Source organism: Schistocerca piceifrons, chromosome 1 (genome assembly GCF_021461385.2).
Source record: "Schistocerca piceifrons isolate TAMUIC-IGC-003096 chromosome 1, iqSchPice1.1, whole genome shotgun sequence".
In the NCBI taxonomy this organism is placed as follows: Eukaryota; Metazoa; Arthropoda; class Insecta; order Orthoptera; family Acrididae; genus Schistocerca; species Schistocerca piceifrons.
In genome coordinates, this window is record NC_060138.1 from 356,534,557 (window position 1) to 356,559,029 (window position 24,473).

The following is a 24,473-nucleotide window of genomic DNA, read 5'->3' on the forward strand; positions in this document are numbered from 1 at the left end:
AACTTCTTCTTCTCTAGAATGAATCACTCAGCCATTAAATCGTACCTCGTTACAGCTCCATCTCAATTGATCACCCCATCCACTATCTGTTATCCATTAATGCAGATGCAAGTAAGTTCAGATGTGAATGGTTCTCTATCAATTTTTTACTTATTTATTCCCCTTCTCTACTCATATTTAATAGATTTTTTTATCCTGACAAGCTTCAACATTTAACACAAGAAGCTGCATGTCACGAACAGAGAGCCCATTTGCTATTGGTTTTGTGATATGACTTTTTTCCCTAGATTTCTCTCAGGGCATTTACATATCCATCTTACAAAGTTCACAGTAGGTACTAAATGGAATGATAGTGTTACTGACTGCAATAATTGCTCACTGACAGAGCTTCTCAATACATCCATGTTAAAATCACCAGCAACCACTATTTCCTTGTTTTTTACCATGAGATGGGACAACAGAGCTTCCAGATTCTTTACGAAGAGTTTAAAATTTTCTGAAGGTGATCTGTATATACCTACTATCATAAAGGACTTATTATGAAATACTACATCTGTTGCACAAGCAAAATTTGTTAATGTCAATATTCTTGAAATCAAAACAGTTTCTAACAAATGTAGCAAATCCTCCTTTCTCCACATCTTTTCTACAGAAGTAAGAAGCTAACATGAATCCTGTAACATTTAGCATATCCACATCAGTGGTCACAAGATGTTCAGAGAGCCAGATTATATCACCTGGTTTGCTCAACTCTAATTCTTGAACAAAAATAAGCAACTCATTAAGCTTACCCCTTAGTCCTTGGATATTCTAATGCAATAAGGATAACTGATTTTGTGCAATGGCTGAGTTACAACTGGATGAACCTAATTTTCCTGTCAATTTTTGAGAATCTCTAGTTTCAATAAGAGGTTGTCTGCATGACATTAGAATTTGTTTTATGGCTGCCTGTTTTATCAATGTGAATGTCATTTTGAGCCTATCTCTGAACATCTTTTGTTTCCACCCTTCCTTCACTAAAAAACTGCTGATCTGTCACTTGTAACCACTGGTACTTTACCACTTGTGACATTGCCCCCCCTTAAGTTATTTGCTAAAAGCCCACACACAGTTTTTCCTTCCCTTTCCTGTTGAGGTGAAGGCCATGCCTAGTATAGTCCCACCTACAGATATAGTCAACAAGAACCACACTCATATGAGACCCAATACCTGATACAACCGTCCGTTCCACCTCTAAATTAACTCTCCTAACAGAAGAGTTTAAATGAGGCTGGTCATGCCGGCTCAGAACAGAAACGAGCCCAACACCAGTATGTCTCATTGCTGAAGCTGTCTTTACCACGTCACTCTCAATTGTATAATTAGGGTTCCTATGTATGCTGCTTCCCCCCGCACCCACTATTACCATGGTGTCTTACTCTGAAAGTAAACCTACATCCTCTACCAGCTGACACAGACTTGCACTAGGTTTAAAAAAACTTGTGACTTGGTAACCTGACTCTAGTTCATCCTGCAACAGTTGTCCAACACCTCTTACATGTGAATTACCTAACAACAAAACTTTCTTTTTCTTCACAAATTTTTCTGACTTCTTATTTTTCAAACACTCTTTGAAAGTTTGTTGTGTTCTGTCTACTCCTACAACTACTTGTGGCTCATCAGTTTTCAACTGTGACAACAGATCAAGCATATTTCCCACATTCACAACCACACTGTCTGAGAAGGTCCTACTCCAATTTCTTCTATAACCTGTTGTCACTTGCCACCTCTCTTTTCCCTTCTCCCGCCTTAACCTTTCCACATCTTGTTTCGCCTTATCTAGTTCCACCTGAAGGAGAGCAATCTTCTCCTCCTGTTCCACAATCTTCCTATCTCTTCAGAAAATCCTGCACAACCAGTGAGTGTTGTTTATTTCCCCAATTCCCACGTCGCTATTGTCACCCATATGAAAGAAATTGCATCAGCCCTCACACCACACTTTGGAAATAACAATCCTATGACAAGTCATATATTTCTCACACATGGCAAACAAATTTTAGCTTTAGTCTAAGTTAAAACAATAATAACTTCGTAGACTACTCAATTAATATATTAATAACTTTGTAGACTACTCAATTAATATATTAAATTTCTCAGAAAACTTAGGCCTACTGTTCAGATACTAATTCAAAACTTGTGGAGAAACAAAAATGATTTAACTTGTATTGTTTATGTGATGAAACAAAATTTAAACAAAGAACTGAGCCTACACTACATAAACTTTTCATTTATTTCAGAACTTTTCACTTTGGCTACTTACTAGAGAAACAAATGGATAGCGTATAGGAATACACTAACAACACAAACTTTACTTTATGAAACAATCACCTAACTTACAGTATACCACAACATATACAAATCCTAGTCCAAAATTCGTGGGTATGAAATTTTGTCTTCTTCCAGAAAGTATGCAAAAACATGCGAAACCTTCAATTGATAGTGACAATAAGTATTAATTTACTTATTTATGATGTAATGTTGCCTTAATTAAATGTTTTACTCAATTAAACACTTATCTTTATGAGGGCTATGAATGTGCACCATTCATCAACCAAAGATACTATTGTCAAGAATGTTGTAGGATATCCTTGAATATTCTAGAACATTACAGAATCTTCTAGAAGGCTCGAGAATGTTCTAGGCTGTTCCACTGTGTTCTAATTTTCCAGAATGCTTTAGAATGTTGTGGAATGTTCCAGCTCAGAAGGGTGTATACAGAATGTTTGGCTATTATTATATGTACAAATGGAAGGGGAAAGTAGAGGACAACGAAATAAGCAAATAATCCTAATAAACTAAGGGTTTATGATGTATTATGACTGAGTAAATGAACACCTCATAACAGAGTTTTTGAGGATCCAAACTGCAGATATGTACTTGACAAATGCATTACATCAAGTGCTCCACATGACCATCGGTCACGTGATGGCAGGCTTCAGCACATTTCCTCATCAATGACCATACACGCTCAAAAATCCCAGGCATGTTCTCAATGTACTGAGAATCATTCTCAATGCATTCTCAGAGATTATTAACACTATCAACAGAGGTGAAATAAACCAAAGCTTTTAAATATCCCTACACAAAAAATCCATTTGGTTCAAGTTTGGGAATCTGAGAGGTCATGTTATCAGCGAGCCATAGCATATACATTTGCTGTCAAATATTCGTCCCATGAGTTCCTAAACAGCCACAAGAAAGTTAAAGTTCTAGTCTGAGAAGATGAATAAGACATGAAGATGCATGAGTAAAGTTTATGGATGTTTCACTTAGCTTAATGTCTGTGATGTGCTGCTTCTGACATTGTTTAACTTGTAAGTAACTATGAATGTACCAATGGAACTGTTGGTATTGTGTGTTTCTTAGTTGCAAGAATGAAGGAATTCTCTGTGGTATCAACAAAATTCTCGAAGCACAGCAAGAGATTGTGCGGGCCTGTGGGATGGATGTAATAGATAGTTCACCCTCGTGTGGTTGTTATCAGAATTTTAAAGGATGGAGTTGTAGCTTTCAATTAAGGTATGGACTTGGGCATAGTCTGCAGGAGAATAGTACTAGATATGTAAGAGTGTGAGGGGGTTCAGAGTGGTTTGATACATGGTATGAGATCTTAAGGGGACAGGTAAATGATCACTCCCAGTTAGATCTCTGACTTCTCTTTTTGTGCACATCAAGAGGTTAGAGGAAGCAATAATGGCGTCAAGGGTAGTCTCTATGTTAGGTTGGGTATGGACAGGGATGCATATATGCAGATGACCATTGACAATGTTGATGAAACGATGCCATCTCTGTTTTTCGACAGCTGAGTGGAAGTGAAACTTAACAGCAGCAACTGTTATGTACGTGTTGCAGGCTAGGTCTATGTAGGTTAGGAAGTAGTAAGGGATTGGTTGGCTAAACAAGGATTAATGTGAATTTTGAGGGAAAGTTGGCGAGGACAAGGTGCTTATTTGTGTTGTTTGGGAATGGTAGTGTGGTAAAAAGGTTATTTCTAGATAGGCGACGTTACTCCTCACAGGGCAATAACATCAGAATTATCACTCTGATGTAGGGAGTAAGGAGTCATGTGTATGGAATGGTGCAGTTGCAAGAAGCTTTTGTTTATAAGATGGACATGGATTTCGTGTTGCCTAAGGATGTGCGCAAGAAGTTTATTGGAATGGAGGGAATTAATATTTTGGCATACAATGCTGTATGTCTGCTGCACCATTTTCAATCAGAGAGGGCGGTGTGTGAATATTAGGTTTAAACAATGTTTCTAGGGGTCAAAAGTTTATTGGAATGGAGGGAATTAATATTTTGGCATACAATGCTGTATGTCTGCTGCACCATTTTCAATCAGCGAGGGCGGTGTGTGAATATTAGGTTTAAACAATGTTTCTAGGGGTCAAAAAAGAAATTTGATTATTTTTGCAAATAGATGAGCTGTGTATTGAGATGTAAGACAGTGCAAATGACATAGTGTATTTGTTTTATGATGTGTGGTCTTTCCAATGGGTTGAATATTTATGTGGATAAAGGTTATAGTACAGATAATGTCTTCAGTGGTGGCTGGAAAACGGAGAGAGCTGTTTGATGGAGTGGTTTATCAATAGTAAGTATGGTCACCTTGACTTAAGATTTTTGGGAAGGGAGATTGATAGGATGAGATTGGTTTGTTGGTTTAAAGGGGGGGGGGGGAGGCAAACTGCTTGGTCATCGGTCCCTGATGAAATTGGTTATAGGTGTTGCAGGTAGATGGGAAATGTAGGTTTGGGCATAGTTTGTGAAGGTAGTGTTGTTGCAGAGAGGACAGGTGACTGGGTTTCTGCAGTTTTTGGTGAGGTGGTCGTTATATTGTAGGCATTGATGACAGCGGTATATTTATATTATTGTTCTAGTTCATGATTGACTTTCCACAAAATCTTCATAGTGTTCACACAAACCAGGGTGTATACATGGACAAGGAAAAAAAATTCCCGGATTTTTCCCGGATTTCCCGGTTGAAAACACACTTTCTCCAGGGTGAAAATACATTTTTCCCCGTGTTATATGAGAGTATACTTTTCCTCGGCACTGTAAAACTTATTAGTCTTTTGAATGTTTATGGTTTTATACACCGACGTAGAATTTCCTGGCACTTTAGAAAACGAAACTGGGGGGAGGGAGAGACACGTTTTGGAAAGATCTTTGATGTGCGGCAGCAAGATGTACGCTGCATATTTTCGTGTTACAAAGATATAAATTCGAATTCCACCAAACAACGCATGTTACTTTCCAAGGCATTGAAATCGAGATTGCGACGGGCTTTTGTAAGCCGCTCATGTCATGTGATCTCGCCAGCTGATGACAGCATAGGACACATGATGTAGTCAGCCAATAGCAAGATCACTCTTAGGTAGCGCGAACACACAACTAAGAAAAGTTGATGGTTTAAATTAATATACATAGTGTTGCTACAAGAAATATACATAGTGTTGCTACAAGAAAAACAGAGGTTTCACATATAATCGTAGCCTCGAAGATTAATAAGCTGCAAGAGGAGCTAAGCTTCCACATATAATGTTGATCTTTTTTGCACGTGTTACACTTTAAGATATATCACACAAATGTGCCAGTAAAATTTTTAATAACGACGTAAATGTCTAATCTTCTGGGGTCGAAATTCTTCTAGATGGTCGTCCTCAAAGAGTTGATTTTTAACTGAGTGTCAAACGCTCTGTGATTTAAGAAATTCGTCGTACATTCTCGCATATAGTTCATCTTGTGTGAAATGAAATTTACTTAGAAAGTAACGCTTTTCAAACCACCATCCGCAATGTTTTCCTGTAACCTGTTAGAAACTGATTCGTTTCAGCAGTTGCCAGAGAGCACCAGATAACAGGCGTCACTGCTCTTGCGCAGCTACGATGACACAGGAAGGCCGTATGTCACAAAAGAAACAAGACATCAGAGGACACTTCAAGTTCATAGGAATTTCATGAACCATACTAAAATGCATAATTGGGCTTATAGTGTAAATTTTCTTGAGTACCAATACTGTATTATCTCATGTTTGGTTCTTTATTATGGCATAATGCCATGCGAGCTAGAAGATGGAAAACGTGCAGCGAACAGTTGAAACTAGCCAACAGTGTGAAATTGAACACTTTGTTCCAAATAAATTGACTGCCTCAGCCCAAAAGATTAATAAAAGCCAAATCTCTTTAGCAAAGCGACAAAAATAACTTCATTGTTCTGCAAGTCGATTAATGCTTGACTGTCAGAAAGGTGAAAATAAAACCTGAAAATAATAACATATTTTAGCCTTCCGTAATTATTGAACTTGTTTTAATTCATTTGATAGCTCCCGGCCACAGAAATCCGTTTTGTTTTCATTTGATGTGAGAGTAATAAATGAAGAGGAAACTGCAAAATCACTAAACGTAAACACAGGTCACGTGAAGACTACCCACCTCCACACCACAACTCAGACTGCTCTGTGCATCAGCCCCTGATCTACGATATTTCCGAACCGGGGCAATACTAGATAGTGGCGCCCAGCCACACATCCGTACACAGAAGCGGGAGATACGCGACTCAACTGCGCATGCACAAGAGCCCGCCCGCAACTGCTCAAACGAATCTAATGTCAGCAGCTGTCACGTCACGCTCATCGGAGGCAATTTGTCGTTATGAATCATTGCATAGTGTTTCTAAAACCTTTGACACACTTTGCTGTTGGCAGACGCTTCTATGACCACTATGTTTTGTTGTATATGGCGGATTTCCTTTGCGACTTAAGTTTTATTTTCGTTTTTTCTTCCTCATGTTAATGTTTTGTTGCTGCAGTATTATCCTGCAGACGCGGGATACAGTAATATCCTTTGTTGGAGTATTGGTTCTTACCAATCAAAATCACAAAAATTTAACTGGAAACTAAATCAACGAAACATTCCCGGAATTCTAAAAATTCCCGGGTTTTTCCCGGTTTTCTCCCGAAATGAAAAAATTCCCGCGTTTTTCCCGGATCTCCCAGTTGTCCCGGGTCGTATACACCCTGCAAACGTACAGTAAGAAAACTGGGAAAGTTGGTATCATGCGTAGTTTGCATCATTAATACAAATATAGATTCCTTGTATTTTATGTATCTTTCCTTTACTAAATATTATGGACCCTTTCGCAGAAATTTGTACGCTGTCTTCTGCGGCCTTATATACTGGTGTTATGAAATGTGATGGAGGCGGATATGCACTGGAATGAACGTGGCAGTGGTCATGACACAGGTTCACACCTACTCATTGTTTTTGTTGCTATTAGACCTGCAGCGGCACTAAAGTGATTTTGTGTACATGTGACATCGAAGAACAAACGACAATGAAATTTACGTAATTCGTATAATCCATGGTTGTAACCACACCCTTTTAAAAAAAAAAAAAAAAGAAAAGAAAAGGATAATCTTTTCCGCCGTTGAAAATCTTTACCGCCGCTAAATCAAATATGAAGATATCGTCGTAACTGTGCAGATCGATTCACGCTGATCGAGACAGACGCCAAATTCGGTACGAATCTAGCGGTGTTGTGGTTAATGTTGCAAGGTGATGAAATAGAAGGAATTGATTTTATGTTTTGTTGTAATATTATGGTTATTGATGCAGTTAACAAGAATGACAAAGAATTTGATGAGAACATTGTTATACCAACGCTGGTCTAAAAAGTGTATGTTTGCGACCTCATGCACTAAGAAGATACAGGTGTCTCGTTGCAGTTCATTTTCTACTTCTTCGAGAACCGTTTCGATTGGGAAGTTTCATATTGGCGAAAGGCATCGTCCAGAGTTTTATTCCGAACGTAACGGATATAACCAGACTGCTTGTAAAGGTTTGGCGCGGTGGGTTAGCACTGTCTGCTGGTGTTTTGTTGAAGTGAAGAGATACTTCTTTTAATTTGTTAGTGTATAGTAGTTTATGGTAGAAATAAGCCGGTGAATATCCGTTTCTATGGGTTTGTCTCAGAGTGTTCGTACTGTCTTCATGTGTCTGTTTTAATTTTTAAATGAGTCCAAGGAGAGTGGAGGTTTCCAAGATCCACGTTGAATAATTCTCTGTGTTACAAGTACTGACAGATGATGATGATGATGATGATGTGTTTTATGTTTGAGTTGTCTTCGTATGCATGTTCTCTTTGTCATTGTCTCATGATCAAGTTAATAGCAGTTGTAATCGTATTGATGATAACGAAAAAAAGTAATGTCCACAGTTGCTAACTTGGTAATTGCTGACTTTTGTCAATTGTGGTTCCGTCAGAAATAGCGACACTCCATATTACATGCGTTACTTAAATATCAAGTTTTTCCTTTTGGATTTAAATAGTTCCTGCATTGTTGCTTGCACGTATACCTAATTCTGTACTATTTGAAATTCCTCTGAAGCCTCGATTAATCTCCCTTTACATTTGCGATTTTCATTTCAGTTTTGGGCAAATAATTTAGTTTTCCAAGAGTTTCTTTTTCAGATTCAGCTTCAAACAGAGTTTTGTACTTATTTGTTTACTGAGTGACTAGGCTTATTCAGGCACTCATCTGGAACTTAAGTTCTTTCCTGGATCTACCTTGATGATGTTCTGCCAGCTCACAAAGTTGTATCAGATTAGGTGTTAAGTTGAAGGCATTAGCCTACTGTTTTCACCAAGTTGTACATAGATAGTGTAGTACTGAGGAAATTGTGAACAGTGTCTTTCAGAAATTTATTCAGTGCTTCTGTGCAAATGGACTCTCACTAAATTTTGAGAAACACAGGATATACAATTGTTTACAGTAAATGGCATAACACTTTTGGTAAATATAGACTTTGAACAGAAATCTGTTGATTAAGGTGGAATATTCAAAATTTCTGGGGTTGTGTACTGATGAGAAACTGAATTGGAAGAAAGTTATTGAAAATTATGGTGATAAACATATCAGTAAGTTAGCCTACTATGCCTATTTTCATTCACTACTTTCATACAGCATCATATTTTGGGATAATTCATCATTCAGAGAAAAAGCATTCTTTGCACAAAAGTGTGTAATCAGAATAATAGCTGGAGCCCACCGAAGATTACTTTGTGGGCATTTATTTAAGGGAGTGAGGACATTCACAGTAACTTCAAAATATATATATTCACTTATGAAATTTGTTATTAATAACCCAGCCCAATTCAAAACTGATAGCGAAGTGGATAGCTATAACACTAGAAGGAAGGACTGTCTTCATTATTCTGGCTTAAATTGTATTGTGTTATGAAAACTTATGTTTAATTGAAACACTCGACATCACTATGAAATGTTGTATTCATGATCTGTGGAACAAATATTGATGTAATGTAACTGATGTGCTCACTTGTCTGACAGTAGACATTTGAAGTATTTATCTGCCTTCCAGATCATGAAGGAATAATGACATTACCCACATCATTCCATGTCCTTGTCGTACCTGCACTTATTGCCATCGTCAGCAATATGTACTGTACTTCACATAAAACATGAGGTGCAGTTCCTATCATTTGTAAATATGGTGCCAGCTGTAGCTGTTTGTTCTGAACAGTCTCTTTGAGAGGATAGTGTTCTCTGGTGAAAGTGTTGAAGGAATGTTTATGTTTTGGCAGTACATTTTCTTTCTTTCATATAAGATCGTTTGGTCTGTAATTGCTTTTGAATTCAACTGAGATGGTCCAGTAGTTGAGGCACATGAGTTACATTTGATAAGAGCGTATATGAAACCCTGTTTCCCCATCCAAGTATAGGTTTTTCACGAGATTCCATATAAATTGAGAATAATGCTTGTATGCCTCCTTTGAAATGGAGTTCAGCTTTAGAGGCTCATTCTTGTGGGAGCTTTTATAGGTACAGTTATCAGGCTACAGTATTCTAATGTTGGACGTAGGTCCTGCATATACCACTTCAGCCCAGGCAGTGTGCATAACTAGTCATTGCAGAATAAATACATTGTAACTAACATGTTTAATTGTTTAATAATAGAAGGGTCTAATGCTTTAATCAGTAATTAAATAAGTTCATGTCTTATCAGGGAAAATTGTGGTTTGTCACGGTGGAGTTCTTGGAGAAACAGCACACTCACATGAGCAAGGATGGGTGAAGGAAATTGTGCCCTGTTCAAGGAAACCACCCATGGACATTTGTGTGCAATGGTTCAGAAACCTCTCTCTTGTTTACATGGGAATTTGTCATAGTGTTGACCGGTTTGTTAGCGAAATGGTGTGGATCGAGTCAGTCATTATTTTTTTTTTTTTTTTGTCTTACTCAAGGAACTACACCTAACAAAAATGTTTATTTTATTTATTTATTTGTGCTACCCGTTTTTAGACAAATTTAGTATGGAATAGAAGTTATCCAGGACAGATTGAGTTTAGGTTAGTTCTAAAATTTACTTTGCTATCTGTCAGACATTTTATGTTGTTGAGCAACCAATCAAAACTTTTCATATTGAACTCCAGTGAGCCATTGACAGCTTTAATAATTGATAATGAATGCTGTTTGATCCTCTAGTGTTGTAGATGGGGACATCACTGTTCTTCTCAGCTTGTGATGGATTATTTATGACATTTCAGTAGCAAATGTGTGTTGTGACAGTTCATTTAAAATGGCTAACTCCTTGGAGTACCTACATAATGACTGTGGGTGACCACCACGTTATTCTTACTGCCATTTTTGTGCACTCGGTAAGTACCGAGCGAGGTGGCGCAGTGGTTAGCACACTGGACTCGCATTCGGGTGGACGGTGGTTCAATCCCGTCTCCGGCCATCCTGATTTAGGTTTTCCGTGATTTCCCTAAATCGCTTCAGGCAAATGCCGGGATGGTTCCTTAGAAAGGGCACGGCCGATTTCCTTCCCCATCCTTCCCTCACCCGAGCTTGCACTCCGTCTCTAATGACCTCGTTGTCGACGGGACGTTAAACACTAATATCCTCCTCCTCCTCCTGTGCACTCAGTACTTTTTTAAGTGATGAGTTACCCTAAAAAAATTATTCCATAAGACATTGTTGAGCGGAAACATATCAGGAGATTGGTTTATTGTTTCCAAGACTAGCAGTTATACGAAGACAAAAATAGTTGAACTTAATTGTTTGAGAAGCTCAGTAAGATGCTTCTTCCAGTTAAAGTTGCTTTTTGTGGGTAAGTGCTCTACCAGCTGAGTTACCCAAGCACAACTCATGAGCTGTCCTGATAGCTGTACTTCCGTCAGTATCTTGTCTCCTACCTCCAAACTTCCCAGAAGGTCTGTGAAACTGAGAGACAAGATCTCCTGGAAGGAAGGATATTGCAGAGAAATGGCTTAGCCACAGCCTGGAGGATGTTTCACAAGAGAATTTCTGTGAAGTTTGGAAGGTAGGTAGCTCGTGATTTGTGCTTGGGTAGCTCAGTTGGTAGAGTACTTGCCCACAAAAGGCAAAGGTCTCAAGTTCACGTCTCAGTCTGGCACACAGTTCTGTTTAAGTATGTTTCAAAGCAGTTCTTTATAAATCTATTGATTCCATAAAACTTGATTTTTCTAAAAATGTAATATGATCTACGCTATCAAATGAGTTTGAAAGAGCACAAAAAATTTCAAATTGTGATTTTTATTATTTGATGTTTATAATATTTGATGAGCGAATGTGTTAATTAGCATTCTCAGTTGAGTAACCCTTCTGGAATCCAAACCGTGATATGTTAAGTAAATTGCTTCTACTAGGATGTGAGATTGCTATTGAATATATCACTTTCTCTGGTATTTTGTATCATTAAGAAAATTGAATGATTATGTAAGTCTTTCTTATTGCCTTTCTTGTGAAGAGATTTAACAATTTCATATTTTAATCTGCCAGGAAAAATTCTGTGCCAGTGATGCATTGCATGTATCACTAAGGATTTAATTATCAAGTTGGAAAACTTTTCAGAATTCTGTCTGAAGTTTCGTCGGCACCATATGGAATTTTTCAGTGAAGGATGTCGGTGCCGCATCCAGTACCTTAAAGTTTTGTGGAATGACATTTTTAATAATTCTCTTGCTTTTTCAACTGAACCATTTAATCCTATTTTTGCTGCTACATTTAGAAAGTGGTTGTTGAACAGTTCTGAACGCTTGACGAAATCATAATTTCTGTTGATGAACATATGTTAGCATATTTTTAGAGTGTCCTTGACTGCTGCCTCTGTTATGGTGCATCTTTAACAAGTTACTACCAGTTGTGCCATTTTGGTTCTATACAGTTTTGTGGAATCATTTATCAACCACAGTGGTTTGCTGAGCCCAGTACCCAGAGAAATTGACATAAAAATTTGTCACACCCATTTTATTCCTTTATTTTCCTGTATCTTCCGGGATGGAATTTTTGAACTCATATTTAACCTTCCAATGTATTTATGAAGTACGACAAATAACTGTTTGTTCATTATATCAAACATGGATCGGATAATCTTGCTAGAGGATAATGAACTGGAAATGGTATGGGTTTTTATGCATACCATCAGTGACGATTGTTGGGTTTATGCGCTATTTACACTGAACATTTTCTACAGGCAATCAGTTAAAAGCCTGACAACATGCAGAATGCAGCTTGTAGAATAGATGTATTACTTTTTACTTATTGCAAAACACTAGTAGAATCTGAATCATTGCAAAATTGTGGTGAGTGAGCTTATCTATTAAAACAGTGTTAAAACTAATGACTAGTGGAAGCTTCTCTGTTGTGGTACGGGTAACTCATTTACACGAATTGCATCATATTTACAATATGAACACATGTTTTCTCCCCATGTACATTGTCCGTCTGCTGCTGAACATTACTTCAACTAGCACCCATCAGAGTTTAAACCTATGATGTCCTTCCTGCTCACCTTAATCAACCTTAGACTTAAAAGTGGCCATCCTTTGAGGAGCAGACTTACGAACACATCAAGGGTACACCCATGGGAACCAGTATTGCTTCTTCCTATGTCAGGCTTTCCAGGGGTCCTTAAGCCTTCAGCCCTTGGTTTGGTTTAGGTATAGTGATGACATCTTTGCCATAAGATCTCATGGTGAGGCTAACTGTTGAAATTTTTGGAATCTCTAAATACATTCTCCCAATTAAACTTCATACAGTTATCTGTGATCTGCTGTGCCCATTAAACCCACAAACAAACAACAGTATATACTTTTGAACAGTAGCCATCTTTTTCATGTCAGATGTTCCGTCCTATACAGCATTGGTATTAGAGACAAATATTTTTGTTCGGATGCAGAATCTTTCTTTACATCAATAAACCACCATTGTCTCAGCTTTCACAGTACATACTTATCCAACCAGCCTATTGTGGGCTTGAACATATTAATCGTCAGATACTTCGTCAAGGTTATGACTTCCTAAAATTATGCCCTGAAACGAGGCTCATTCTGTCTGACATTTTGTCAGCCACACACCTAGAACGTCTTTCATCCTTTCCCCTCCCCCATATCCAAATCTTCACAATATCTTGGTCAGACCCTATGCACCCATTTTGCTAGCCTATGGCTGCTACTTTTGTTGCCGTACCAACTGTAAAACTTGCATGTTGCACTCTCCTACCACCCCGTATAGCAGCTCTGTAACTGGCAAAACATGTACTATCAAAGGCCACCTACAAAACGACACATGCCATGTACAACATGTACAAGCGGGTATGTAAAAAGTGTTTGGTCTCCTATGTAAGTATGACAACCACCAAGTTATCATTTAGGAGGAAAGAGCATAGACAGAGGTTGTAAACTGTTACCACACAATATCCTGTTGGAGCACGCTCTACATTATGACATTCATGACCAGTTTTTCAAAATTCCATAGGTGGGAACTGGTGTTACAACATGTGATTGGTTCTCACCACCCACTTGCCCCAAATTTATGTTAATTTTTATTGTCTCTCAGCTTTTCTTACCAATAATCATTCCTTTCCTTCATTCCCTTAAATCTTTCTGCATCTTTTGTTTTCTGACCTGTCTATTTTTTTTCGCCCTGTCACCTGTCTAGCATGCATAATGCACTTGGCTTCCCACTCTTACTGACTCTTGTATGATGATTTTATTGCAACCACCATCTTGCTTTTTTACCCTGCCTTCTACCTATAGGTTCTCAGATTCTTAACCCATTTCTGCTTGAATTAATTTGCACTTCTCAATTTTGCAAATCTGATATTTATTTGTTCATTGTTATCAATGAAACGTACATCAAGAAGCTAAACAAAAAAGTAATTAATAATTTAAGCAAAAGAGGATATAGCATATGTCATGCTTGGCAGATCATACATTTGAAGTGAAATACCTGACAGTAAATAAAATAAAGCAGTGTACATCATTTACATCATGTTTAGGCAATAGCATTCATTTTCTGTGATATGGTACAAAGTACTCTTTGTGCAAACTATCACCACATTTGCAGCATATTGTTCTTTGCAGTGCAGCATCTTCTTTTTTCTGTGGCACCATAACTATCAGATTTTTTTTTTCCTCCGTCCCCCTCATTGTAAATGATGTCATGCAGAGCGACCAGGACTTCTAGGGATTGTTGCATTGGAAGTCAGGTGGACATTTCACAATGTAGTGCTGAAATCGTGGTTGTGGCATATTCATACCTGTCTTTCTGTGGAGAAGTCGCAAACTACGTACAGACACTTCCATGAGCTACCGTCTGTGCCGTCTTCTGATGCTCACTCTGTGTGACACTGTACTTTCATCCCTTCAGTCAGTTCCACCCATATTTTTGTTGTATTCTCCAATACAATGTGGTCATGGTACAACATTTCTTTTTTCTCTTGTCTTGAATACCGGCTCACAGAGCTCACTGGTAATAATCATTCCACTTACCCTTTTGCTCTTCTAATCAAAATCTCTCTTATTCCTTTTGGACATTCTTTAGGCAGACAGTTCTCACGAATGGCACCAGTAGGAACATAACTTAATTCTTTTAGGTGAACCAACAATGTTGGTGATGTAAACAGATTATCAAAATAAAACCTTTGGGGAAGATTTATACTTTTGTCAGAAGTGAATCAATCATTTGAACTAGAGATGCAGCAGATTTTCCAAATGCTTTCTCATATGTTTTGTTCCTTTATGGATCAGTTCCTTCATATATTACAAACTGCACTAGATAACCCATGTTTGTGTTTACGCACCATGATTTGTACCCAGATCTAATGGATTTACCTTTCTGAAATTATTTGCATCCACGTCTGCAAAAATACTTAATCATGCTCTTATCACAATCCAAATCTTGCTCCGGCTAAATGTGGAGAGAAAACACTTTTCGTAACATATCTGTTAATGGCTGAAGCTTACACATTTTATTGTTTACTTTGATTTGTGTGTTATCACATGAGTGAATGAAATTTGTAATTGTTTCAAATCTGTCTCCTCTTGTCATATTGTGTACCATTTCATTTCCCATGTCCAATCATGAATCTCAGAAACATCTTGTGCTAGACAGAGGATTAAAGCCCGCAAGAATTAGAATTCCTTGATCATTTACCTCTTCATGTGTTATTTCAGGATCTGGACAGTCCTTGAATAAAGCGTGTTTTGTAGATTCAGTGCTGAAAAACTGAATTGTTTGAACATTCCAAAACAGTTCAAAGCACTGAACTGGAGACAAGCTTCTGTATTTACTGCACTCAATCTCAGGAAATAAAGCATTGTCACTTTGCAGACTCTCCCTTCTCCAATCTCTTATTATGTAGTTTTCGTGATCTGTAGCTTTTCTGTTTTATTTGAAATGACATTTCCTGATGCATCATCATGAGAGCAGTCAGTCTCAGGTTCACTACCCAATCTGTTGTTGTTGGTCAATACCACTTCTGTACCAGCATGATTTTGCCTAGGCCCAAGATTATGTATTTTTACACCCTGCTCTTCTTCACCAGAATCTTCATCTGACTCTACGTTAGCTTTAGGAGGCTCAGTAAATGCATTAAATCTCAAGAATAGCCAGGATTTCATGCACAGACAGGCTTCTGAGAAAGAAGGAAGCATTATACTGACTGTTCTGCCTAGCATAATGTATGTGCAACCCTCTATTAAAAACTGGATTTGGAACCATAATGATGAATTACATTTGTGGCTAACTTATATTATAAATTTCGGTGCCTTTAACATTATAATTAAGCAAAAGTTTTAAAAATTGTGTGGTACATTTCGTCAGAAAATAGTACTTACTTCTTATTCCAAAAAATAATCTTATTCAGGAAAAGTCTTCAGTAAATGAACAATCAGACACTGTCATCTTCCTACTTTCCCCTCTTAAATATCAACAAAATAGCTTCCTCAACTGAGAGACGTACAACAGTAGGCATTCCAAATGCATGCATTGTTGCCAACAAGAGAAAACAGTGGTTGAATGTTACATGGCATATGTCACACTAGGCGGAAACGGGTTAGGCACCAAAAATCAGTCTTTCCTTCTCACCCCATCCAGTAAGTCTTTCCCGGACCCAGGATTGTGGATAACTTTTCCGTAACTCTCCCCATTTTGTAATCATCCCCCGCCCCCCTTCCTTTCCCTTCAAATTTTCTGTAATCTCTAAAAGCTTGCACATTTCCATATCTTTTACAAGCATTTTCTCCTGCCATTGTTTGGTGACGAGATTCTATTTACATACCCATATTATATTTTCAAAAATGAACAGATTGTTTTGTGTCTTCCATTCATTGCTGCAGTTGGCAGTATCATACTAATGTTTACCAACTTCTTTTAATGCTTGGGCCTTTAACAATGTAAAGTGTGTATTAGGAAATTAAGGTATATAGAATCTGCTGGAAGGCATACATTGATTTCTCACATGATATCTTATGTAACAGATGATCTGTGTTTCAAAGGAGTTAGGAATATGTCCCAGGATACTTCAGCGGACCAACATCAAGGAAATCGGCATGTAATTTTACACTTTATTTTGCTGTCTCATACGTAGGGTAACCTGCACTGTTTTTCACTTATTTAAAATTGTTTGCTGTGTGAGAGATTAATAGTAAATGTGACCTTAGAAAGGGGCCACTGCCACTAAATACTCTTTGCCAAATCAGACCTGAATTCGAGTATGATCTGATGTTGTGTTGTTTCGAACATCAGGAGGTTTATTTCTGTGTCACCCCTTGGAGAGTTTCAATGATTGTTGAATGTTGTAACCCTGTATGATCTTCCTGTGAGAATGATTTAGTCTTTGAATACAATATTTAGTACAAAAACTGTCCTTTTCCCGACTTAAGCGACTGAACAGAAGCTTTTGACCCACATAGTGTTTAATATAGGACCACGCCTGTCTAGGTTTTTAGAATAATCGTGGGTTGGTGTATGATGCTTACACATAACTGTCCCCAGTGACATATTAATTTCTTCTAACTGTCTATATTTCTTCACCATTGTCTCAGTTGAGAGTGCAACACTCTCTGCTACCTCAGTATTTTCTAGAAGTGATTATAAAACCAGGGAGGGTGTCCCCTGTTCTAAACAACTGAAAAAGTACATTCTTACCCAGGCTGCTATGCATGCCTAAGCTTCACCCATTCTTTCTCTACATCTGACGAGTTGGTTTCAGAAGGAGGATGCTAACGACTCCTTACCTCTTCTGCTAAATATGAAAACTATTCAAGCTTTCTTGATAGATTTATTATCTGTAGTAACCATTAATGTGAAATTGTGGTTGTTAATCCTTGTCTCTCATTAATTGCATTGCCAGTAGTCTGGTATGTTTGCAACGTTGAAGGTTAAAATATTTTCTGTTACATGTGAGTGGTTGAACTAGTTAAAAGACTTTCATGGAGAAAGTATTCAAAATTACTTTGCAAGGTTGTCAATGTGTCTTGAGCTTCAGCTTGTTCTTGATACTTTAAAGGCTCCTACTACTATTTTATGATCTGGTTTCTTCTGTGAAACAAAGCTTTTACTTATTGTTGTAGAACTTTTCAGCTGATGAAAGCATCTGATGCCTAATTTGAGGATGTGTTGGCCACTCAGTTAGTGCCAAATAAATTTGTTGTCAGACAGAATTATAACATTGTTAGATGTATTTATTATTTATTTATTTATTTATTTATTTATTAAGCTTTCCTGGAGTCCTTGGTATGATTGCTTCAACAGTTGATATTTCAGTATCTCTACTTTCTTGGAAATGTTATGTTCTAGGTGCATGGATTGATGTGCGGCCGTTAGTGGACTCAGAAATTTCTTTGTGTCTAAAAATAAAATACCATGTGCTTCCCACATGTACTTTGCTACCCTGGTATCTGCTTTCACTGAGTAGCACAGGTGGCATTAAAAGGAGTCCTTCTGTTAGCCACATCATATCACTGGTCTAGAAATCTACAGTGAAAGCCTGTCGCAGAATTGACGAGACTATTGTTGAGACCGTTCACCTGGCTCGAAACCATAATGCCCAAGTCAGTTCTGGGTACGATACTGCAGATGGAAAGCAGTCCATGCACTTTGCACGAGCGAGGTGGCACAGTGATAAGACACGGGATTTATATTCCGGAGAATGGTAGTACAAGTTACTTTCTAGCCATCCTTATTTAAATCTTCCGTGATATCAATAAATCACTTAAGGCAAATGCTGGGATGGTTCCTTTGAGAATGGCCAAATTCCTCCCCATTCTTTCGCCACTCCGAGCTTGTGCTTTGTCTCTACTGAACTCATCGTTGACAGGACATTAATACTTAATTTTCATTCCTTTTGTGTGCAGCCTTGGCCACTTCTAGCAGCTCCTTATAGGAATTGAGGTCAGCCTCAGAAAAGTTAATTCTTATATAAACACTGACATGTGCAGTTAAACAGTTTGCATGACAATTAGAAACCTGTACATATATTTTCATGGACTTAGCTGAACCAGTTGAGCCACTCACACTTCATGGACTGACTCAAAGCTTCAGCTTGCCACAAGAACTTTTATCAAGTGATTGGTGGTTGTTGTATTTAATATAGTATTACTCCATTTGAATGTCACTATTATTTTTTTAACCCAAAACTTACCAGCATTTTGTATTTAACATATCGGTGTAAACATTTGTAGTCAACAACTGTTCCTTGTAAATGATTGATATTTATTGAGTGGCAGCAGATCAATAAGCAAATAGAAAAAAAATTGTACTTTACTGTGAGAACATAGATATGTAGCTGCATGGTAAAAGGTATTTTTATATCTTTGTTGTGCTGTAATTTATTTTGTCCATCTTCAGTTCATTGTAATTTCATTTTGGTGTACTCTCGTGTGCAGATATCTGTTTTGATATTTCCGTTTGCATGCTATGTTTGTTTTGGTTTAACTTCTGTTTTATTTGATGCAGTAGGAGGAGGAAGCCAGAGGTAATAGAATTATGAGAGTCTGATAGGCATTGAAGGAGAAAGATAATCTACAGAGAGTGGAAGGATGATGCTGAAGGAATGACTTAATGTTTCCTCCTCTCTTAAGGGCTTGCATGTTTCTAAGCTTACACAAATTGAGCAAGAATTTCAGAACTGAGAGGAAGCCTTGCTCGTGCCGGAGACTAAAACAAGTAAAAGCTACGTACAGTATTTGATGCAGTAATGTCTGGAGGCTAGAACACGCAAACTCCGTAAGTTACTACAGTTGTTGGAACAAAGTTCATACAGGTGAAATATGTGCACACAGAAAGGGGGGGAAGAGGTATCAGGACAAAGGCAGACTTGAGTGGTGGTGAAGGGAGCCAGCATAATCGGACAAGGGAAACTCATTTCTGGCCACACTTGGTGGTAAAAGAATGTCAAAGTGGTCAGGAATGAAATGGTAATGTTGTACCTGGCACTTGCTAAACTCCACTGCACTGATAAACACTTTGCTGTACTTAGTAATTCAGGTCCCAATATCAGTGAGGCAAATCAGGTGTCTATAATCAGACTTTGCTGAACCACAACAAAAATCCTTTGAAGAAGTGCAGTTCTTGAAAGGGGTGCAGGAGGTGCAGCAGAACCCATCTCATTTGCTGGACTGTGAGAAAACATTGAAATTGGATACAGGCATGGAACCCTGCTATTAACACAAACTCCATTGAAGTATTGCAGCTAACAAAATAAGCCATGTGGCATTGTGTGAGGTGAGCTGCCGAGAGTGCTGCCAGGAGATGTTACTTCATCAGAGCAGGAGCAGAGCCTGCGCAAGCATTAGTTGGGGCGCATGGCGGTCAAAGATCTACCTGTGACGGAAGAGACCAGCATGGGGGTGTTGGAGAAATACAATGAAACATTGGAGCTTGGCTGAACCCTCTCCTCCCTCAGCACAGCACATTGAGAGCGAAACACTGGCACAAACATAGCAGAGGGATGCTTGAAGCTGATTAAGGATGCCTGCTAGGGATCATCTGAATTGTAGCTGGGCGGGGCCATGTGGTGGTGTAGGATGGTGCCATCTGTTAGGTACCGCAAGGTATACGGTGTCTTGTGTTATTGTGCAGACCGACCATGTGTGACATTGTGGCAGTGGCCGTGCCGAGGATGCACAAAGCAGCCAGTATGGGTCGTGGATCTCATGTAAAGGAGCACATGCATGGGTTGCCATTGCTGTGTCTGTACAAGTGCTCTAGCCTCTAGTGAGGGGATGTCATGGGCAGCACATTTGTGTGGTGCTGGGAGCACATAAAATAGTGTCACTGCTCCAGTGGTGTGAGCATTAGTGGCAGAGGAGGCAGCGTTGGCTGGTGGTGTGTTGGATGCAACAGTAGAAGCAGTGGCGCATTGGAACCGTCAGGGTTGGCATCGGCCCGTGTTGTGTTGGAGGCGGTGTTGGTGGCATTGTGACTGGGGGCTATGCTAAGTGGAGGCAACTCTACTTAGACAGTGCTGTGCTCGTTGGCTGGTAGTGGTGGGGGGGAGGGGGGGGGGAGGCAGCGGCGGCAGTTCCTTCCAAACAAACATAGGCTGGCTGGCAGGACTGTGTTTGTGGAGACAGTTGTTGTAAACCCGTACAGATGGATGGAGAAGATTCTTGTCCCTCTGTTGCAGTGCCAGGTGCAGGCCTGGGTGCTGTAAGCAAAGCAGTGGTTGGTATGCTCCATCCAAAGCATGACTGGAGTGCATCCTACAGGGTCGCGGTGGATGAAGGTGCCGTGCTAGAGGTGATGCTGTAGAGGAATTGGTCACAACTGAGCCATGAAATCTTATCCTGTGCCAGCATGCCTCGATCTGTCAGCACATACACACTCCCTTTACTGACTTCCCTCCCACACAGCACTCGTTTGCGCATGTACACCTATGTTCTGATTGGAAGGATGGTTCTTTAAATTTTCGGTTTGCTCATCTGGATTTTATATGAAAACCTTCTGTAAAAATTCTCTCCTTATCTGTTAAAATTATGAGCCCTTAATACAGAAAAAGTGAGCTTGAAATAGGGGCAATAATTGATCTTGCATGAAATGTTCGATAATATTATTAAAATGTGTAATCTTATTTTGTTGCAGATATTCTACGTGTGAGGCAATGAGTGACAGAAAACATTTCATTCTTCCAAATGACCAGCCAGTGGTTGAACTAGACTGCACATCTGCCTTCAAAGACCTAACAGAAAATGAGAAGTTGTATGCTCACTTCTTAAGCCAGGCATCATGGAATGGAGGTCTAATTGTTTTGTTGCAGGTAGGGCAACATGTTTTAAGATGTATTTATAGAATAAATTAATCTGGAAAATATTGTAGCTGTGTTTGTGATGTTTTGAGGAAGTTTGTGATTGGGGTCAGAAGTTCCTGAGTGAAAAAAAAAAGGGTGCGGGTTCTTCTATTTGAGCCCTTCTTGCTCGGTGAACATGTGTGTGCACCCAACTTATGTGTGGAATTGGTGTTTTTAATAAAAATCATAGCTACTTTAACACCTTTAATTTGCTAGCATAAATCAGGAATTCTGAAAGTGGACTCTAACTAATTTCTGTTGATTTCTACATATATTAAGCTTTATAATACATGGATGTAAATTGTGAAATGCATTTGTCAAGGTCATTCAATTGTTCTAATGTGCATATTAGAGAATATGTTGACAAAATTCTATAAGAGTAGCTGTTTTAAATGAGTTAAGTATTGAGCTTATGATTTCAGACTTCACCGGAATCACCCCTAATATTCATACTTCTCCACAAGTTATTTTTGGGACAGCCATTAACAGAACTACGAAAAGTAGCAATGGGTGAAGGTGGTCTGACTGAGGAAGAATATAAGGTAAATGGTGCCTTTTTAAAAATTTGTAGTGTAAACAGTCAAAAAAATATTTTGTCCATTATAAGTAACAAATACTTGATGTATTTCTTTATTTTCAGGCATTTTTGGTTTATTCGTGTGGTATTTTTACCAACAGTGGTAATTATAGAGGTTTTGGTGACAGCAAGATAATTCCAAATTTGCCTGTTGAGAAATTTGAGCAAGTGGTAAAACTGAGTGAAGCATATAGAAGAGAACCAAAAGTCTTGCAGAATCTGTGGGACAGGTGTAAAGACAGTATATATTCCTTGACTGAGAAGGAGAAATCTCTTGGTTTTGCTGATAAGGTACAGTATTATTGTACACAGTTATGAGTTTCATGTCAGCTAATTTTGATCAAGAGACAAAGAACTGTATTGAGGAAGGGGCAGGGGGGGGGGGGGGGGAGACAAGAAATTGCAGCAGTCAGAGATGGCAGAAAACTATGTAGAATTTTGAATTTTAATTCTCTGTTTCTACTTTCATCAGATAATATAAAAAAAAAAGGTACAGAGGGAAGATATAACAGAAAGCACAAATCAGTCTGATTAAATAAGGTTTGTGGATGACTTAAAGACACAAAAATTGTGTCTTGGTCACATTTTATTATTTTTGATCATGCATTTTGGCAAGCAGCCATCCTTAAATCAAAATCTTAGAAAATCAGTACAAAATATTTCATCAAGTAGTACATGATAATACCAAATATAAGCACTTATAATTCATACGGTTGTCTACTACTTGATGAAATACATTGTATTTCAGTCATTTTCATTTACCCCTATTCTTTTCCCTTCTTTCTGAAGCCACTGGCTCCAAAAGCTTGCATGAATATAACCATAATTTGTGTTCTTCATTTTTTATTATATTGTCTGGTTTTGCATGTTTACCAATTTTGTGGAGAGAAATTTGTAAACTTTATGAATAACACAAAAATTTCTTTTGTAGAATATAAGAAAACTGCTATCTTCCTAATGTGATAAAAGATACACAAAAAGAGAGTATGAAAGTAAGGTACAACCTTAGGTGTAAAACCTGGCTGCCGGCCAGGCACTGCAGAGACTAAGTTAGTCATTCACTTTAGGCAGCCACCCCTCAGAATTCTGGCCCCTCAGAAGTCTGGCCATATGCACGATTTGGTAACACTGTACGATGAGAGAGTGCCAGGAAAAATTGTCTTCTTCTCAGTTTGTGACAGTGCCTATCAGCTGGTGATGTAGTGGTAAACATCACACGATATAGACACAAAGCATGAGTTGGTCCACTCCTTCCCCTATTTTTTAAATTGCTTTTCGGCTGTCTGCTAAAGTTTTCAGTCTCATGGAACTTCAAAGATAATTCACTTTACTTTTTAACTCAGCAGTAATACAAAAACTTCCAGAAACAATTCGCCAAAGCAATTTCATAGCTACATAAAGTTCAGAACAGTCCACACTTTGCGAGTTTCCTCACTCTATTGCGACCATCAGTTACTGACTACAAGCTGTCTCATGTCAGGTGCAGTCCAACCAGGTGCTGTGGATGTGTTTATCATCATGTGATTTTCTTATTTGATGTTCTAGTATTTATTTTGCAGCTACACATTAGATTTAGCATACTTATGAACATTGTTTAAATGTTGTAAAATACTTGGATGTGGAAAAAGGACTAAAATTTACAACATATTGCTTGCTTTGGTTTAATACAGCGGTGAAGGCAGTGGAGGCAGCTCAAACTTTTGTATTGTGTTTGTGGAGTGCAGTGTTACGTGGCTTTATGCTTAATTACAGACTTACTATTTTATCACTCGATTTGTTTTCACCACATAATGCCCGCTGTTTACGTCCTCCTCCGTTGCTGAGCGATGTATCACTTTTCGTTCTGACGCCGCAACTCTTCCTTTCCTATATCTTTACTACTTTTTATCTATATAAATGATGAACTATTGGTTTTGCCGTTTAACAACTTTTTATTAACTGTGGAAGTATTACAGGCCTCGGGTCCCACTTAATGTGTCACCCGCCTATACGTTTTACATGAACCTTTCAAGACTCGATCGATCTGTTTACAAAGTGAAAGCAGAATATCTCTTCCTTTGACGTTGTCCAACAACGACCTAGGAAGCTCAACGCCCTCGCAGCCCAGGCTCTTCCGTGGCTCGCAGTAGTTTGCAGCATTTGTTTTATTCCTTGCCCTTTTGCCACTATGTCGAACTTTCATGGTGATCGTTGGGCAACGTCTTCCACGTTACCGGCAACATAAATAAACTTTCTTCCCA

At 38.5% G+C, this 24,473-nt stretch overlaps 1 protein-coding gene across 3 annotated transcripts in view; it reads left to right on the forward strand.

Moving 5' to 3' along the window:
• The first annotated feature begins 7,407 nt into the window (after nucleotides 1-7,407).
• The window catches only part of LOC124794598 (dipeptidyl peptidase 3), a 140,706-nt gene continuing 123,640 nt past the window's right edge, over nucleotides 7,408-24,473 (forward strand). The window contains exons 1-4 of one of the 3 annotated variants that reach the window (XM_047258113.1): nucleotides 7,408-7,559; nucleotides 21,452-21,626; nucleotides 22,079-22,198; nucleotides 22,297-22,524. In XM_047258113.1, the coding sequence (XP_047114069.1) occupies nucleotides 21,471-21,626; nucleotides 22,079-22,198; nucleotides 22,297-22,524 (504 nt within the window). In that variant the 5' untranslated portion in view covers nucleotides 7,408-7,559; nucleotides 21,452-21,470. Of the gene's footprint in view, nucleotides 7,596-7,624; nucleotides 7,889-21,451; nucleotides 21,627-22,078; nucleotides 22,199-22,296; nucleotides 22,525-24,473 lie in introns of those variants that run through there. The other 2 variants (XM_047258107.1, XM_047258106.1) reach the window with 2 other exon arrangements.